We start from the raw sequence: 19795 nt of genomic DNA, 5'->3' as shown, positions 1-19795 counted from the left end.
ATAAATCACAATATAATCCTACAGCAGAATACTAATCAGTAATGAAAAAGAACAAACCACTGTAATATCCACAACACAAAAGAATATATACGGCAAACAAAAGACACTAGATATAAAACAATATAAACTGTGACACTCTAGGGGCACCTGGGGGGCTCAGTCAGTAAAGCATCTGCCTTCAGCTCAGGTCATGATCTCAGGGTCCTGGCATCGAGCCCCCTGTCGAGCTCAAGTATGCTTCTCCCTCTGCCTCTGGCCCTCACTACCACTCGTGCTCTCTCTCCCACTTGCTCTCTGATAAATAAAAAAAAATCTTAAAAAACAAAAGAAAACAAAAACCTGTGACTGTCTCATTTGTAAAAAGTTCAAAAATAAAACAAATCCACAGGATTAAAGTCAATAGAGCAGGTACCTCCAGAGATGAAGAAGAAAGCAGTGATCAGGATTCTCTCACTGCTGGTGGGAATGCAAGCTGGTGCAGCCGCTCTGGAAAACAGTATGGGGATTCCTCAAAAAGTTGAAAATAGGCGTGCCTGGGTGGTTCAGTCTGTTAAGCATCTGCCTTCAGCTCAGGTCATGATCCCAGGGTTCTGGGATTGAGCCCCACATCAGGATGCCTGCTCAGTAGGGAGTCTGCTTCTCCCTCTGCCTGCCAATCCCCCTGCTTGTACTCTGTCAAATAAATAAATAAAATCTTAAAAAAGAAAACAAAACTAAAATGAGTCTCCTGTAGACAGCATATTGTTGGATCCTGTATTTTTATCCATTCTGTCAACCTCTGTCTTTTGATTTAGGAATTTAATCCATTTAGGGGCTCCTGGATGGCTCAGTTGGGGTGAAACTGTGACTCTTGGTTTTGCCCCGTGTTGATCTCTGAGCGCAGATGGGAGTCTGCTTGAGATTCTCTCCCTCCCTCACCCTATGCCCCTCCCCCTACTCACGCACTTGCATGTATGTGTGCTCTCTCTCTCTCAAATTAATAATCTTTTTTTAAAAAAGGAATTTAATCCATTTACATTTAAAGTAATTACTGATGAGGAGAAACTTAACTCTCTCAAAACTAAAAACTTTTGTACATCAAAAAACATTATCAAGAAAGTGAAATGACAAGCAACAGAATGGGAGCAAATAGTTGCAAATCAAATGTCTAATAAAGGATTGATATCCAGAATATATAAAGAAATCCAATTTATAAGCAAAAGACAAACAATTCAAGTGAAAAATGGGCAAACAACTCGATTAGATATTTCTCCAAATATGATACACAGAGGACCAGTAAGTACATGAACATCATTAGTCATTAGGGAAATGCAAATCAAACCACAATGAGATACCACTGGACACCTGGCTAGGATGGCTTTAAGTGAAAAAAGAGTAAGTGTTGGAGACAGTGTGGGAAAACTGCAACACTCATTCACTGCTGGTGGAAATGTAAAATGCTGCTGCGGAAAATGGTTGAGTTCCACAAAAAGCACAGAATAGCTGTATGACTGAGCAATTCCACTCCTTGGTATATACCCAAATGAACCAAAAACAAGCACTCCGACAGATACTTGTTTACTGCAGTATTGTTCACAAATAGCCAAAGATGGAAACAATCCAAGTGTCCATTGATGAATGGCTGAATGGACAAACAAAATGCAGTATATATACATATAATGGAATATTATTCAGCCTTAAAAGGAAGGAAATTCTGACACATGCTACAACATGGATGAACCTTAAAGACATTATACTAAGTGAAACAAGCTAGATACAAAAGGGCAAATATCAAATTATTCAATTTATATGTGATACCTAGAATAGTCAAATTCATAAGACAGAAAATCCAACAGTGATTACCAGGGGCTGGGAGGAGGGGCAATGGAGTTATCATTTAACGGGTAGAGTTTCACTTTGGGGTGACAAAAGTGTTCTGGAGATAAATGGTGGTGAGAGTTACACAATGATGTGAATGTACTTAACGCCACTGAACTGTACAATATGGTTAAAATAATCAGTTTTATATTATGCATATTTTACCACAATAAAAAAATGTTTTTTAAGATTTTATTATTTATTTGACAGAGATAGAGACAGCCAGCGAGAGAGGGAACACAAGCAGGGGGAGTGGGAGAGGAAGAAGCAGGCTCCCAGCGGAGGAGCCCGATGTGGGACTCGATCCCGGAACGCCGGGATCACGCCCTGAGCCGAAGGCAGACGCTTAACAACTGCACTACCCAGGCGCCCCCACAATAAAATTTTTAAAAACCAAAACATTATATCAAGTGAAAGAAGCCAGACACCAAAGGACAAATATTGTATGTTTCCATCTACTTGAGGTACCTAGAATTAAGCAATTCTGGAGACAAAACAGATTAGAAGTTATCAGAGGAAGAGTGATGAGGAGGTAGTTATTGCCTAGTGGTTACAGAGTTCTGCTTGAGGTGATGAAAAAGTTTTAGAAACAGATTAACAGTGTTGGTTGGTTGTACAACAATATAAATGAAATTAATGCCACTGAATTGTACAACTGATTAAATGGCAAATTCTGTTACATATATTTTACCACAATAAAAAATAATAAAACTAAAAAATAATAAAACTAAAATAATAAAAATAGGTATACGTATAATTAATATTAGCCAAAAACTTACTTTTATCTGAATCAGAGCAAAATAAAACAAATGGGACCATAAGAGTTTCAGGGGTTAACCTGAATAATCCAGGTTGGGGGCCTACACTATTCAAATCTACTGGAAAATCATAAATTTCTCCCTACTTTTATTCAGTAAATCTAATATAAGGCAGTGCATATTTCCCACTTTTTCTAGGACTTGCTTTGCTTTTAAATCTCATGTGAATTTACCAAAAACTTATTTTGATTTGGATAGCCTTTGTGTTTTAAGACTAATGGACCTTGTCCCAGCTTTTATTATGTAAGCAGTTACACAATGTTAACAAAGAAAATGTTTTAAATAAACGACACTGCAACCAAGATCATAAACTTTCAAAAGCGATGAACAATGATTGTGATCCATTCATTTCTCTCTCAGTCCGGCAATAATCAAGTAAAATACTTCAAAGATACAAAGGAAAATTTTGTAATTTTGTAATGTGAAGGATTTCAGTCAGTTCATCTGTCCAAAGCATATGTGGTAGGGAGGAAGACTTGCGGCTCTTCCTTAAGTTCAATAACTAAATATTGAAAAGAAGACAGAAAATGTATGTTTTAATACAGAAAAAAGAGAGGACAAATTAGTAACCGAAAATATACTTCCAGATTACTAATTCTATGCAAAGGATAGGGGTCAGATGGCAGAAGAGAATGTGAGGAATGACAGGGAATAACATCTTTTTTTTTTTTTTTTAAGATTTTATTTATTTATTTGAGAGAGAGCAAGGAGAGAGAAAGAGCCCACACAAGCAGCGGGAGCAGCAGGCAGAGGGAGAAGCAGGCTCCCCATCAAGCAAGGAGCCCGATGCAGGACTCGATCCCAGGACCCTGGGATCATGACCTGAGCTGAAAGTAGACACTTAAATATGGTTAAAATAATCAATTTTGTTATGCATATTTTACCACGATAAAATTTTTAAAAACCAAAACATTATGTTAAGTGAAAGGAGCCAGATACCAAAGGACAAATATTGTATGTTTCCATCTACTTAACCGACTGAGCCACCCAGGCATCCCAGGGAATAAAAATCTTGATGGGAAAAAATTACACAAATTTTCTGTGAGTGGAAATCCCATAATGATGTAAAAAAATGTAACAATAGGGATATGCTAAAGACCACCAGGCTTAGAAAATAAAATCTAGAAACATTAAGATTTGGGAAGCTGCAAAATTAAGCTGGGTGATGAAAACAAGAACCTCTAGTTAAACAGATGGGCAGAATATCTCATCAAAATGAGATATGGAGATTGAAATTCTAGCGAGGACAAAACTCACATTCTGAAAAACAATCTGACAGGGCAGAGAAAGATGACAGACCTGAGTGGTGAACAGGAGGAAATGGTGCAGGTCCACAGGCATTCACTGGCATTTGCAGGTACTCATTTGCATTTGGATTACTAAGAGCCGAGTAAAGTAGAGGTGTTAGGAGTTTAGGAGGCAAACTTGATGGCTGCCAGAAAAGGTGTAACCTTGGCAGTCACCACTGTCCAGGGATCAAATCTCAGGTCTGCGGATCCAAACATAATTTATCCCTAGCAGATTAAATCCCACTGCTATAGATTTTCACAATTCCTTAGGTACCTTCATAGTATTCATTTATGACAACTGCCATTATTTATTTGATGTCTTTGCCTGCTAGACTCTAAGCTCTGTAAGAACAGCAACCGTGGTTGTTTTTTTCATGGCTGTATTCTAGAACACAGCATACCTGGAAGATAGCGAGACCGAAAGAGAGCCCACTCTGCCCTCCTTCCCTCCTGTTTGCGCTCGCAGGCTCTCTCTATTGCGCGCGCTGGTGTATACGCCACACACATGCCCACATGCAGAACAAATAAATGAAAGTCAATTGTTCATGAGAGCATCTCACCTGGACAGTACTGGAGGTTAAATTTTGCCTCGTTTTATTTCTAGCTTTCCCTAGGACTAACCACTTGCAACTACTCAAGGAAAGAAAGTATTCTTGGGGTATCTGGGTGGCTCAGTCGGTTAACCATCTGCCTCCAGCTCAGCTCACGATCCTGGGACTCTCAGATTTATTTAGCCCAGCATCGGTTCCCTGCTCACCAGAGCCTGCTTCTCCCTCTCTCTCTGCCTACTGCTTCCCCTGCTCATGCTGGCACTCTTTCTAATAAATAATTTTTTTAAAATATTTTATTTATTTATTTGACAGAGACAGCCAGCGAGAGAGGGAACACAAGCAGGGGGAGTGGGAGAGGAAGAAGCAGGCTCCTAGCAGAGCCTGATGTGGGGCTCGATTCCAGAACGCCAGGATCATGCCCTGAGCCGAAGGCAGACGCTTAACGACTGCGCCACCCAGGTGCCCCCCTAATAAATTAATCTTAAAGAGAAGAAGAAGAAGGAGGAGGAGGAGGAGGAGGAGGAGGAGGAGGAGGAGGAGGAGGAGGAGAGGAGGAGGAGGAGGAGGAGGAGGAGGAGGAGGAGGAGGAAGAAAGTATTCCTACAGATTTGTTAATTTAACAGGCTAGATGACTATCAAATTACACTTTCTTTTCACCAGCCTTGGAGAAATCCAGTAAGAATTGTTATCGGTCAGGCTCTGAAGCTTTCAGGGGTGCCGTCGGTACCCTGACATTAGAGCCTGTGTTCTGTCTTTCTTGCATGACAATTACTTGTGCACAGATTTCATTCTCCCTCACAAGTCCAAGACATCATTTAATTCACCTTTACATCTTCAGAGCACCTGCCACTTAAGCACTCAAAAGATGCTGCAGGGAACAAGTAAATTTTATTATTAATAAAAATAACCTCAATCACTCAATGGCCCCTAACACTTACTGAGCTCTTTATGCCAGGGACCACAAGACTTTATATGCATTATCTGTATTAATTGTCATAACAACTAGGTACAATTATCTCTATTTTACAGATGAGAAAGTACCTTTACAGAGCTATTTGCCCAAGGTTATACAACTATTAAGTGGTAAAGTGGTAAACTGAACCAGACATTTAGATCCCAAAGCCAGCACCCAGACATTAGAATTATATTTCATCTATACAAGGAATCAAACTTTCTTTAAGAATCAGTACTAAGTGGGGCTCCTGTGGGGCTCAGTCAGTTAGGTGGCCAACTCATGATTTTGGCTCAGGTCCCGATCTCGAGTAGTGGGAGCCCCACCTCAGGCTCCTGGCTCAGCGCAGAATCGGCTTGTGATTCTGTCTCCCTCTGCCCCTCCCCCCACTCATGTGCACTCTCTCCCTAAATATCTTTTTTTAAATCTTTTTTTTTTTTAAAGATTTTATTTATTTGACAGAGAGAGAGAGACAGCCAGCGAGAGAGGGAACACAAGCAGGGGGAGTGGGAGAGGGAGAGGCACGCTCCCAGTGGAGCAGGGAGCCCGATGCAGGGATCGATCCCAAGAACCTGGGATCGTGACCTGAGCCGAAGGCAGATGCTTAATGACTGAGCCACCCAGGCGCCCCTTAAAATCTTTTTTTTTAAAGATTTTTATTTATTTGTTTGAGAGAGAGAGATTGAGATGTGAACAAGTGGAAGGAGGGGCAGAGGGAGAAGCAGACTCTCTGCGGAGCAGGGAGCCCAACATGGGACTTGATCCCAGGACTCTGGGATCATTACCTGAGCAGAAGGCAAACACTTAACCAAACGAACCACCCAGGCGCCCAGTATATAAAATCTTAAAAAAAAAAAAAAAAATTAAGAAAATGAAAAGGCAAAATACACACTGGGAGAAAAAAGTCAAAATACATATAAGGCTGACCCTTAAACAATGCAGGGGTTGGGCTGCCACTGAACCCCATCCTCTACACACAGCTGAAAATCTGTATATAATTTTGGACTCCCCAAATACTTAATTACTATTAGCCTCCTGTTTACCAGAAGCCTTACCAATAAAATGGTTAACACATATTTTATACGTTATATGTATTATACACTGTGTTCTTACAATAAAGTAAGCTAGAGACAAGAAATTGTTATTAAGAAGATCATGGGGTGCCTGACCGGCTCAGTTGGTAGAGCATGTGACTCTTGATCTCAGAGTCAGCAGTTCAAACCCCACACTGGGCATGGAGCCCACTTAAAAAAAAAAGTAAGAAGATCATAAGGAAGAGCAAATACTATGTTGAAAAAAATCCATGTGTAAATGGACCTGTCCAGTTCAAACCTGCTATTCAAGGGTCAACTGTATCTGAAAGGACTTGCATCTTAGAATGTATGAAGAATGTTTTCAAGTCAGTAAGAAAGCAATTCAATTATAAATGGCCAAGACAGAACACTTAACAAAAACCCATAAAATTGCCAATCATGCCATGATGATACTCAGTATCTAAGTTAAAACCATAATTTATATACCAGCACATAGCCACTATTAGGGTTAAAAGTACAATGACAGATACTGTGTGTCAAGGAGGGTGTGGAGAAACTGGAAAACCATATACTGCTGGTGGAAGTATAAACTGATATAGACACTTTGAGAAAAGGCCTGAGATTGCTTAAACAGTTAAAAAAAGTATGACCCAGAAATCTCACTCCTAGGTATTTAACCAAGAGGAATGAAAACATATGTCCACACAAAAATTTGTATGTGAATGTTCACAGCAGTTTTATTCATAATGGCCAAAAAATGGAAACAACACAAATGTCGATCAATAGGCGAACAGATAAATTTCAGTTCAATCATACAGTGAAATAAATACACGAAATTAAAATAAAAGAAAATAAATAAAAAGCAATAGGAAAAAACTGCTGATACATAGGGAGAAAACAAAGATGAGTCTCAGATATGTGAAGCCAAAGACACTAGATACAAAAAGTGATACCATTATTCTATAGTGTTAGAAATAGGGGCACCTGGGTGGCCCAGTCAGTTGAGCATCTGACTCTTGATTTCAGCTCAGGTCATGATCTCAGAGTCACGGGATCAATCCCCGCAAAGGTCTCCCTGCTCATCAAGGAGTCTGCCTGAGATTCTCTCCCTCTCCTTCTGCACTGCCCACCAAAATAACTAAATAAATCTTAAAAAGAAAAGGGGTGGGTTGTCAGAAGTTAAAAGAGAAATTACAGGTAAAGCACTCAGAGTAATAAGCACCCAGTAAATATTATTTGTACTACTAAACCAAATCAATGAACAGATACTATAATTCAATTAAGGTATACTATGATTGGGGTGCCTGGCTGGCTCAGTCAGAGGAACCTACAACTCTTGATCTCAGAGCCGTGAGTTCGAGCCCCACATTGTGTGATTACTAAGAAAAAATAAATAAACTTAAAAAAAAAAGAATACTCTGGGGGCGCCTGGGTGGCACAGCGGTTAAGCGTCTGCCTTCGGCTCAGGGCATGATCCCGGCGTTGTGGGATAGAGCCCCACATCAGGCTCCTCCGCTGTGGGCCTGCTTCTTCCTCTCCCACTCCCCCTGCTTGTGTTCCCTCTCGCTGGCTGTCTCTATCTCTGTCGAATAAATAAATAAAATCTTAAAAAAAAAAAAAAAAAGAATACTCTGATTCTATTTCCATATTTATCTGTACACATTTGTATATATTGTATATACATGAAAGATGTGGAAAGATTCAAATAAATCCTTGGGATAGAAAGAGTTTTACTTTCTTCCATTCTGCATCGCTTTTCCCTCCAACCTATTCTCGACTTCTAGGCCAAAGTAATCTACTGGAAAAGCAAAGTGTTTTAATGTCACTGCCATCTTAAAAGGCTTTAATGGTTTTCCAATGCATTTAGGATCAAATCCATACTACCTACTCCGCCTTCCCTGGCCTGGCTCCCACCAAGCTCTCTGGCCATTCTTGACCAACTTCACTGGCTAGACCACAGCCACAGCTGCTTTCAGTCCCACTGACGGGCCAAACTCTTGCTTGACTCTGCAAATGCCATCAGAATGCGCTTTTCTCTAGTATTCCTGAAGCTAGTTCCCTCTCCTCAGCTCAACTGAAAGTCATCTCACAGAAGCTTTCCAGATCACTCTTACTAAAGTAGATCTGGGACGCCTGGCTGGCTCAGTTGGTAGAGCATGTGACTCCCGATCTCAGGGTTGTGATCAAGCCCCACACTGGGGGTAGAATTTACGTAATTAAAAAAAAAAAAATTAAACCCTCATTTTTCTTTCTCAACTCCTATTTGTTTCCTTCACAGAAAGTACCATCACTGAACGTTTTTCTGCTTTTGTTTTCTATTGCCTTCCCTCAAAGAGTAGCTTCAAGAGGACAGGACCATGTTTTTATATGCCAGCAGGGCCTAGGACCACAGCACCTGCTAACACCTAAGAAATACCTGTTGAATGCTATCCCATCTGTGAAGCAAGCCCAATAGTAATATTCCCACTTATGTCCATTGTCACTAAAAAATACCTAGAAAACTTTAAAATATCACAATGTGTTATTTTAAGTTATTCTCTTCAGAAATGGTTATTTATACATAAGATAATGGCTTCCAAACTTCTCTCACCTGTGATACACAGTTAAGAAAATCAGAATATTAACTGAAACAAAGGTTCACAAAATCATACTTACCCTTGCTAAGGGAGATGTACTTTGATATTTTCCAGTCCGTGTCGTAAGATAGTATAACCATTTTTAAGTGTTTTTTCTAAACTACTCTAAGTGGAAAGACAATGACGTGTACTCCTGCAAGGTTTTGGTTTTTCATCATGATTTCAATAAATTAAACCAATACCACTAATTCAAAAATGCAAAATTAATATTAGGGGAAAGGTAATTCAATTACATTACCAATTCAAAATTATCACATTCAAACTCCAGAATAACATCATAACCATATTCATTAAAAAAAAAAAAAAAAGAAGAAGCAACTGGCACAGGATCTTCCAATTAGGAACCCCTTTCTAAGGAGGAACCCCAAAGTGATTTAAGATTGTAAAGATAAGAATGAGAACCAGCGTAGATCTTCCCATTTCATCTAATAGCAATTCTATTCCTCCTGACCTACAGGCCAAAAACCTTGGTGTCATTTTTGACTTCTCTCACTCCTCAAACCCAATGCATCATTAAATCCTATTGGCCCTACCATCAAAACCCATCCGGGGGTGCTTGGGTGGCGCAGGGACGAACTCTTGGTTTCGGCTCAGGTCTTGATTTCAGGGTTGCAAGATCAAATCCCACATCGCGCTCTGCTTCAGACACTCTTGCCCTCTCTGCTGCCCCCTACTCCACCCTCCACCCAAATAAATAAATCTAAAAACAAAACAAAAAACAAAAAACATCCCACACATCCAAAATCTGATAGTACTCACCACCCCTGACTGCCACCAGCCCGGTCCAAGCCACTGCCACCTCTTGCCCAAATTACTACAACAGCCTCCTAACTGGGCTTATCAATTCTCCCTTTGCCCTCCTCCAGTCTCTTCTACACCATGCAGTCAGAGCGGTACTATTAAACCATTAAGTCACACCATGACACTCCCCTGCTCCAGTGAGGGTTCCTAGCCTACACAAAGTCAAAGTCCTCCCTACAACCTGCAGTGCTATACCTGATCTGCCCTCACGTGATCATGCTCACCTCATCTACTACTATCCAGCCATTATGGCCTCCCTCACTTGTCCTCAAAAAAACCAGACGTACTCCCACCTCAGAGCCTTTGAACTTGCTCCCTCTGCCAGGAATGCCCTTCCTGCAGATATCCACATGGCTAGCTCCCTTAATTTCCTTCTGGCCTTTTATTCTAGTCATCTTCCTAATAAAACCAACTCTGGCCATCATACCTAAAATTTCAAACCCTTACCCTTACACCCTCATCCCATCTACGTCTATAGTCCTCTTCTGTGCTCTATTTTTCTTCTTAGAACCTACCACTACCTAACATAGCATATATTATAGTTATTTACTCTGCTTACTGTCCCAATAGACTAATCTCCATGAAAGCATAAATACAGCATATTCACTGCTGTACCCTAAGCGAGGTGAACAGCATCTGACTAATAATAGACACTTGTTAAATATTTGAATGAGCAAGTGAATGAATGAATAGGCTTGGAATGAACAAGAGAATAAGAACAGAGATGATAGAAGAGCTAACTGCAGGTAAAGAGCTGTGGCTCAAGTTTCATGAGAAACTCTGGCACACCTGTGATGCCTCTGGCTTTACCAACATGTGTGAACTGAGTTAGCAACCACTACTCAAGATTGAAATAAGGTCCACTACAAGCACTGAGTGTTCCTTCCAAGTTCATTATGCATTCTAAATCAATCAAGAAGAAATTCGGGGGAAATGAAACTACAAGTGAAAAACATTATTGCCTACCATTATGAACTATGCTTTAACAGCCTATAACCCACAACTTAGGCATATACCAAAGGACCAAGCTAAGGCTAGATTTCTGAAGTAATGCTATGTACACAAGAGAAATCAAGGGATCTATCTAAACCAGATTCTGCCACTCATTCGTACAATCAAAATCTCTGTGAACCTGTTTCTCATCCTGTTAACATAAGGATCACTACATCCAAGTCACTCTCAACTAGTTATTCAAGGATGAAATAATGGGAAGGTACTTTTAAAGTACCTTTTAAAAGCATAAAAGGCCATACCTCATTCAAATACAAGTTACTAAATTCTAAGATGTTAACTTACTGGCCATTAGGAAGATTTATTAAAAACAATGTCCTTTTGGTAAGCTTTACATTTCAAAACTTTTTATAGACTTATAAATCAGAATGTAGAAAAAATATTTTGCTACGATATTTGATTCACAGAAAGAACTAACAGAAATTAAGTTTTTGCCAGTTACAATAAGGTTATATTGCTCAGGAATTTCCAAGGAATTCACCACAAGATTTTATTACTCAAAATGATACACACCAAAAATATATATGCCAATATGTGTATGTACATAAATACCTCAAAGCCTCAGGGACTGGTGTGGGGGGACTGTCAAGGGGCAAGAGGGAACTTTTTAGGGTGATGGGGAAATGCTCTGTCTTAAATGGGAGTGAGATTACATGGATGAATACATTTGTCTAAACTCATCAAACTGTACATTTTAAATGGGCACAATTTTTGTATGTAAAGTACACCTCAATAAATCCGTTTAGACAAAAGTCTGTTTCCTTAAATTAAAAAAAAAAAAAATCACTCAGTTGCACCACGGTATTACTTGCCTAATGAGATCTAATGCAACAGGTTTGAAGATTTAACAAAGAGGATGAGTCAATGACCAGAAAAAAATCATGACCTTCTGGCCTCAAGGTCAACTCAAATTAATAGAAAATAAAGGCAACATAATCAGGGGGTAAAAAAAAAAGTCTCAGTTTCTTCTCAAGAAAACCAGAAATGAATTACTTCAAAGGGCGCAGTGGAAAGAGCACAGGTTCAGAACCCTTCAAACCTAGATTGGAATGGTTATAGGCTGTTAAGCGTGTGACCTTGAGAGTCCTGAATCCCTGAGGCTCAGTTTCCCTTTCTGTGAAATGGGGATAATGATGGCTTAAGAGTTTGGCCTAGCGTACAGTTAAGTACCCAATATATGATATGCAATACATGACATTATTGAAGACTCCGGAATTTAGTGCTGGTTAGAAATGCATGCAGAACTGAAGCCCCTCAGTTTCCGTCTAGGGGAGTTGTGGTTCCTTTCATACGCCTTACTGCCCTCAGCCAGGCTTCATTTCCCTCCTACACACACCCTGCAACTTTTCCGGTCCGGACCACCCCTCACCCGTGCAGCTCCCAGGGGCCGCCCACCTCCCGGGCCCCACCTCGTTAAGGAAACGGGTGATATCGTAGACTCGCCCGTGGATCACCAGCCATATCTCCTTCATGGAGTTGCGCTTCGCCACCTCCTCCAATCGATAATAGGTGACGGAGGTCTCGACCCCTTGCCCTTTCCCATCACAGTCGCTTGCTTCCACAGTCGCCATTGGGCCTGAAACAGCTCTTCTCCACGACTCTCCGGGTTTCCGAGGTTAACTTCCTCGAGGTAGACCTGGGGCTCAGCCCTCTCCGGCTTCCGTAACTAGGGCCCCTAAGGCCGTCGGAGGGTTCCTGGCAACAGCCAATCACGCTTCCAGATAGTGCCTGGTTCGTTTTTCTTTTCACCAATGAAACAACGGATTCAGTTTCAAGTCCCGCCCACCTCTCGCCCAGTCCTTGGAGCGTAGGTCTGGTTCGAGGTCCAACTAACCAATCAGGATCGTCTCTCCCTCCAATCTCGCCAACCAGGTACCGTGATTTTGGAAAGTTCTCTGATGGAGACGGGTTGACAGGTGTTACGCAAGAGAGGTTATCGCTTCACTCGGTGTAGCGGCCTGCGGAGTCCTGGAAGAGGGGGCCGAGTCTCCATTTTCCCGTTTCCTTTCCCTTCCTTTCGCCATGACTTCTCCACGCGAAGCTTTTTTCCCCCCACCGCCTGTGCGGCCTGTATTCCAGCCCGGGTTTACATCTTTTTTTGCAGCCTTTAGGCTGTGACCGGACGACCCATGTCTGTCTCATTTTCCTCACCGGTAAAATGGGCGAGATAACCTTGTTTGGTCGATTAAATGAGAGAGGGTATCTACACAGCGCTTGACATATAGTAATCAAGGCAAGAATGACAGCGGTCCTAAAAAAAGGGGTGGGAGGCGGGGTCATAATTCACCTAAGGCCATGGACAGGTAGTATCCCAAGTTTCTGGCACTACTGAGAATCTGATTTTGTTATACGTCGATTATATCTTGAAGTTGGGAAAGGGGAATCTGATTTTTAAACGAATTATTTGGTGATCAGAACATAGCTATATTTCCGGAGCGCCTGGGTGGCTCAGTCCTTAAGCGTCTGCCTTCGGCTCAGGGCATGATCCCGAAGTTCTGGGATCCAGCCCCACATCAGGCTCTTCTGCTGGGAGCCTGCTTCTTCCTCTCCCACTCCCCCTGCTTGTGTTCCCTCTCTCGCTGGCTGTCTCTCTCTCTGTCAAATAAATAAAAAAAATCTTCCAAAAAAATTAAAAAAAAAAAAGAACATAGCTATATTTCCGTTTCTGTGTGTGCTAAAATAAAATTCACCACTATTCCCAGGTAGAGATCCCAGCATTTTGGAATTCCAAGCTTGGTTGATGTGCAGTGTTGTAAGCTCCTCATTTTTAACTGCCATTACAATTGTCAAATTGACATGTAAATGTCCTTTTCATCCCAGACTCTCCACAATCCATCCCCAACCCCTTTTACTAATATTTTCCACCATTCCTTTTTATGAGACTTGTGTACCAGCCACTGATTCCTAAACCTGCTGGTAATAAAACGACTTCCGTGATCATACCAGTTGCACCGACCCTCTTCCTTCCAATGCCTACTCACTTTTAAGCTCCTCCTATAATTCTTTTTTACAAACTCCCCTATTATTCCAGGCTCCAGTGGTCCCATCTCCTACAGCACCTAAGTATATTACTATTCCAGGAAACCCCCTGTATTTGTAAATCTTAACTTCCCATATCTTAACCTCCCAATGAGACTGAAATTATGAGGGAAATCCCATACGAGTCTTAGGATATCCCAGAAACTAGATTCAAATACTTACATTCATTTCAGGCATATTTCCTGTGTCACAAGTACTGTGATAGGCTCTGTGATAGAAAAGTAACAGAAGAAATAAGCCTTTTGGGGGGCGCAGTCGTTAAAGCGTCTGCCTTCGGCTCAGGGCGTGATCCTGGCATTCAGGGATCGAGTCCCACATCGGGCTCCTCCGCTGGGAGCCTGCTTCTTCCTCTCCCACTCCCCCTGCTGTGTTCCCTCTCTCGCTGGCTGTCTCTCTGTCACGTAAATAAATATAATCTTTTAAAAAAAAGAAATAAGCCTTTTGGGCGCCTGGGTGGCTCAGTCGGTTAGGCGTCTGCCTTCCCTGGTTAGGCATCTACCTTCGGCTCAGGTCATGATCCCAGGGTCCTGGGATCAAGTGCCACATCGCACTTGTTGCTCATCAAGGAGCCTGCTTCTCCCCTGCCTGCTGCTCCCCCTGCTTGTGCTTGCCCTCTCTCTCTCTCTCTCTCTCTATCTGTATCAAATAAATAAAATCTTAAAAAAAAAAAAAAAAAAAGGAAAGAAAGAAGCCTTCTGAGGGCACCTCAGTCAGTTAAACATCTGTCTTCAGCTTGGGTCATGATCCCAGGGTCCTGGAATCAAGCCTCACACCTGGCTCCCTGCTCCCTGCTCCCTGCTCAGTGAGGAGCCTGCTTCTCCCTCTCCTTTAGCCCCTCCCCCTACTGTGCGTGCTCTCTCTCTCAAATAAATAAAATCTTGAAAAAAAAAAGTCTTCTAAAACAAAAACATTTACATATATATAAATTTAAATTATAGAAATAGAAATTTGTTCCAAATGTAATGGGACACAGCTCTGAACACACATTTGTTAAATGAGTAATTCACGCTTAACCCCAGTGTGCATGTGTGACCTGAGGAGGCTGTTTTAGAGATACTGATTCCAGAGCGCCTGGGTGGTTCAGTCAGTTAAGTGGCTGCCTTTGGCTAAGGTCATGATCCCAGGGTCCTGGCTTGGGGGGCGGGGGGACAGTGGTGCTTCTCCCTCTCCCTCGCCACCCCCCCACTTGTGCTCACTCTCTCTTTCTCTCTCTCAAATAAATAAATATAAATCTTTAAAAATACTGATTCCTTCCTGTCCAAACGGGAGTCTCTTCCTCACTTTGAATCTTGGCTTGCCTTATTACTTACTCTGACCAATTGATTGTGGCAGAAGTGATGCTGTGCAAGTTATGAAGTTCAGACCTCCAGAGGCCCTGAAATTTCTGTCTTCACCATGTAAGAATACTACCCTGACCAAGATCAAGATGCTGTGAAGAAGCCTGGGATTAAAGACCAGCCATTTAAACTCTCAGCTGAGCCCACCCCTTCATCAACTTGTCAGCTGAGTGTGAACACTGAGTGAGTCCAGGCTTACTCAGCAGAACTGCCCTGTCAACCCACAGAATTATGAGAAATAATAAAACATTGTTTTAACACAGTAAAAAAAATGCAGATTCCCAGCCCCACCTCCAGAGATTTGGGCCAAGTGAGTCTGGATATAAAACCAGAAACAAACATTTTTAGCAAATATTTGTGATGATTGATACAAGTGATTTGTGGATAACTTTGGGAAACCTGAACTTTTTCTGAAGCATATATCTCTTTATCTCTCATACAATAAATTAGTAAAATTACACAGCATTTCCTTTACTATCTCCACCTTTAGGAAACTGAGTCCAATAATGTTTTTAAAGAACCTAAGACAGTAGTATAGAAGAACTTCTCAAGAAAGGGAAGGGTTAGAGAAATATATTTGGAGTACCATAATACCAAAAGCAGGTTTTCTGAGACTGGGAAGAGAAAAGTGGTTTGGGATTCCTCCAGTAACAGTAACAGGAAACCCACAAGTTTCCTCAAAGGGACGGAGCTGGGGAGGGGTGGGAGCGGTAGAGGCAAGAGGACGTCAGAGGGGAAGGGCTACACAATGTAGGCAGGGAGATCAGACCTTCTGTGCCAGGGATTCCAGGTAGCCGACTACTTCAGACCCAGTGCAGAGGCTGTCAGCTCTACGAAAGATCTTTTGGGAAGTGAGCAATGTGGCCTGAAGGCTAGAGGGCCCTTCCTGAATGTTTTGAACTATGTAAAACCCCTGGGGAGGAGAGGAACTGCTCCCATAAATGACTAAGACTGAATTTGTCATCATCCTGGCAAGTGGAATTAGAATCACATTAAAGTGTTTTTTTTAATTAATATTTAAATTCCTTTTTTTAGAATTTCAAACAGGTACATTGAAAGAATAATACAATGAACTCCCATATACTTTTAACTTAGATTTACTAACTGTGACTATCTTTCCATATTTGATTTCTTCCAAAAAAATTTATTATTGCTGTTGTTGTGAATAATGTTAGACCATTTCAGAACAAGTTGCAGACATCATGACCCTTTACCTCCAAATAATTATGTATCTCCTAAGAATGAGAACATACTCTTACATAACCCCAGTATGATTTTCAAATTTAACATTCGTACAAATCCAGGATCATGCATTGCATTTACTTATGTTTCCTTAGTCTCCGTGAACCAGGTATATTTCCTCAGTTTTCATTCTATTTTTAAGACATTTACATTGTTTAGGGGTGCCTGGATGGTTCAGTCTGTTAAACGTCTGCCTTTAGCCCGGGTCATTATCTCAGGGTCCTGGGATGAAGCCCCGAGTTGGGCTCCCTGCTTGGGGAGCCTGCTTCTCCCTCTCCTCCCCACTCCTGCTCTCTCACTATCTCTCTCTCCCAAATAAATAAATAAAATCTTAAAAAAAAAAGACATTTAAATTGTTTAAAAGTATGACCTCAGATTGAATTTTTTAAAAAGATTTTACTTATTTATTTGACAGAGAAAGAGAAAGATAGTGAGCAAGAGAGGCAGCACAAGCAGGCAGCAGACAGAAGGAGAGGGAGAAGTAGGCTCCTCGCAGAGCAGGGAGCCTGATGTGGGGCTCGGGGCTTGATCCCAGGACCCTGGGATCATGACCTGAGCCGAAGGCAGATGATTAACGAACTGAGCCACCCAGGCTCCCCTTCAGATTGAATTTGATTCAGAAAAAGATTATGGCCTAAATGTACTGATTATTAAATTCACATTCACAATTATCACACGTTAGCCAGAAAGTCTAGCTTGGAATCCCCATCCCTGGCACTCATAAACTTGGTTAATATTAGGTAGCTTTCTTGATCTCTTTTTTTCCAAGTCGATACCCAATTGTACCAAGACCATGTGATGAAAACATAATTCCCCAATGAATTATATTCATGTCTTTCTTGAAAATGGATCATCCATATCAATGTGGGTCTTTTTCTGAACTTTCTGTCCTATTCCAGTGATTTGTCTATTCTATTTTTTTTTAAGATTTTATTTATTTATTTGACAGAGAGAGACAGCCAGCAAGAGAGGGAACACAAGCAGGGGGAGTGGGAGAGGAAGAAGCAGGCTCCCAGCGGAGCAGGGAGCCTGATGTGGGGCTCGATCTCAGGACCCTGGGATCATGACCTGAGCTGAAGGCAGACGCTTAATGACTGAACCACCCAGGTGCCCCCAATTTGGCCTTAGAATAGGCCAATTCCACACTGTCTTGATTACTGTAGTTTTGTAGTAAGACTTGAAGTCAGGTAATGTAAATCCTTCAGCTTTGCTCTTATTTTTCAAAATTGTTTCTGCTATTTTAGATCTTTTGTATGTCCACATAAATTTTAAAATCATCTTGTTGAACCAAGTAACCAAAGTTAACATCACCAGTGATAAATCATATTGGTAGCATGGTATGTGATGAGGAGAGCACTTCATCACTATGCAGTCTTCCCAAAACCCATAATCCCAGTGGAAGCATGAGGAAAACATTAGGCAAACCCAAATTGAGGGGCATTCTACAAAATACCTGACCTACAGTATTCCTCAAAGCTGTCAAACTTATTAAAAACAAAACAAAACAAGGGAACACTTAGAAATTGTCACAGACCCAAGTAGACTAAAGACATAACACAACTAAATGCAATGTAATATCCTGGACTGGATCCTACAACAAAAAAAAAGGACATTAGGGAAAAAACAGTGAAATCCAGATAAAGTAATAGTAATGTACCAGTGTTGATTTCTTAGTTTTGACAAATGTACAATAGTAAATGTAAGATGTTAATATTACGGGAAGCTGGGTGAGGGGTATATTAAGAACTCTCTGTACTATTTTTGCAACTTTTCTCTAAATCTAAAATTATCCCAGAATAAAAAGGTAATTTTTAAATCAACAAGTTAATTTCTATTAACTATTCTATTTCTATTAACTGGAGCATGCTTCTTATAGATTAATTTATAGAGAATAAACATCTTAACAACCCTGACTCTCACAATCCACAAATATGGTATACTGCTCCATTTATTTGAATCTTATTTTAATTTGTAGTTTTCAGCATTAAGGTTTTTTGCATCTTTTGTTAAGTTTATTCCTAAATATTTTATGATTTTTTAATGCTATTATAAATGGGGTTATTTCAGTTTTCACTTGTTTCCAGCTATAATAGAGAAATATAATTGATTTTGTACATTGACTTAAGTATCCTATGACCTTGCTAAATTCACTTAGAGTTCTAGTGGTTTTTTGGATATTTCTTGGAATAGCCTATATAGCAATCATGTCATCTGCGAATAGAGACAGTTTACTTCCTCCTTTCCAAACTGTGTGCTTTTTCTTTTTTTCCTGCCTTATTTCGCTGGCTGGGACTTCTAGTACAACATTAAATAAAAATGATGAATGAGCATCCTTGCCCTGTTTCCAAACTTAGGAGGAAAGCATTCAGTTTTTCATCATTAAATATGATGTTGTTGGGACGCTTGGGTGGCTCAGCTGGTTAAGTGGCTGCCTTCGGGGGCGCCTGGGTGGCACAGCGGTTAAGCGTCTGCCTTTGGCTCAGGGCGTGATCCCGGCGTTACAGGATCGAGCCCCACATCAGGCTCCTCCACTAGGAGCCTGCTTCTTCCTCTCCCACTCCCCCTGCTTGTGTTCCCTCTCTCGCTGGCTGTCTCTATCTCTGTTGAATAAATAAATAAATAAAATCTTAAAAAAAAAAAAAAAGTGGCTGCCTTCGGCTGAGGTCATGATCCTGGGGTCCTGGGACTGAGTCCTGCATCAGGCTCCTTACCCAGCAGGGAGCGTGCTTCTCCCTCTGTCTGCTGCTCCCCCTGCCCCCTGCTTGTGCTCCCTCTCTCTCTGACAAATAAATAAATACAATCTTAAATAAATAAATAAATAAATAAATAAATAAATAAATAAATAAGATGTCTGTAGATTTTTCAGTTGATGCCCTTTATCAGATACAAGGCAGAATTCCCCTATATTCTTAGTTTCCTTTTTTTTTTTCTTTAATCATAAAAGGATATTGAATCCTGTCGAATATTTTTTCTGCATCCTTTGGGATGATCATGTGATTTTTCTCCTTTATTCTGTTAATATGGTGAATTATTTTGAGTGGTTTTAAAAAACTTAACCATCTTTGCATTCCTGGGATAAACTCCACTTGGTTATGATATAGCCTTTTTTATATATTTTTGGATTTAATTTGCTAGTATTTTTAAAATATCTTTGCATCTATGTTCATGAGGAATATTGGCTGTAATTTTCTATTCTTGAATGCCTTTGATAGTTTTTTCCAAGCCTTT

General features: G+C 40.8%; 1 protein-coding gene across 1 annotated transcript in view; it reads right to left on the bottom strand.

Moving 5' to 3' along the window:
• CYB5B (cytochrome b5 type B) overlaps window positions 1-12625 on the bottom strand; it is a 36074-nt gene extending 23449 nt beyond the window's left edge. The window contains exon 1 of the mRNA XM_045814906.2: window positions 12359-12625. Coding sequence (XP_045670862.1) covers window positions 12359-12520 — 162 coding nt within the window. The 5' untranslated portion in view covers window positions 12521-12625. The remainder of the gene's footprint in view (window positions 1-12358) is intronic.
• Window positions 12626-19795: the final 7170 nt, after the last annotated feature.

The sequence above is a fragment of the Ursus americanus genome, chromosome 21 (genome assembly GCF_024610735.1).
Source record: "Ursus americanus isolate L20-20 chromosome 21, mUrsAme1.1.p, whole genome shotgun sequence".
Lineage (NCBI taxonomy): Eukaryota > Metazoa > Chordata > Mammalia > Carnivora > Ursidae > Ursus > Ursus americanus.
Note: the sequence above shows the minus strand (reverse complement) of the source record. Positions and strands in the feature narration are given on the sequence as shown.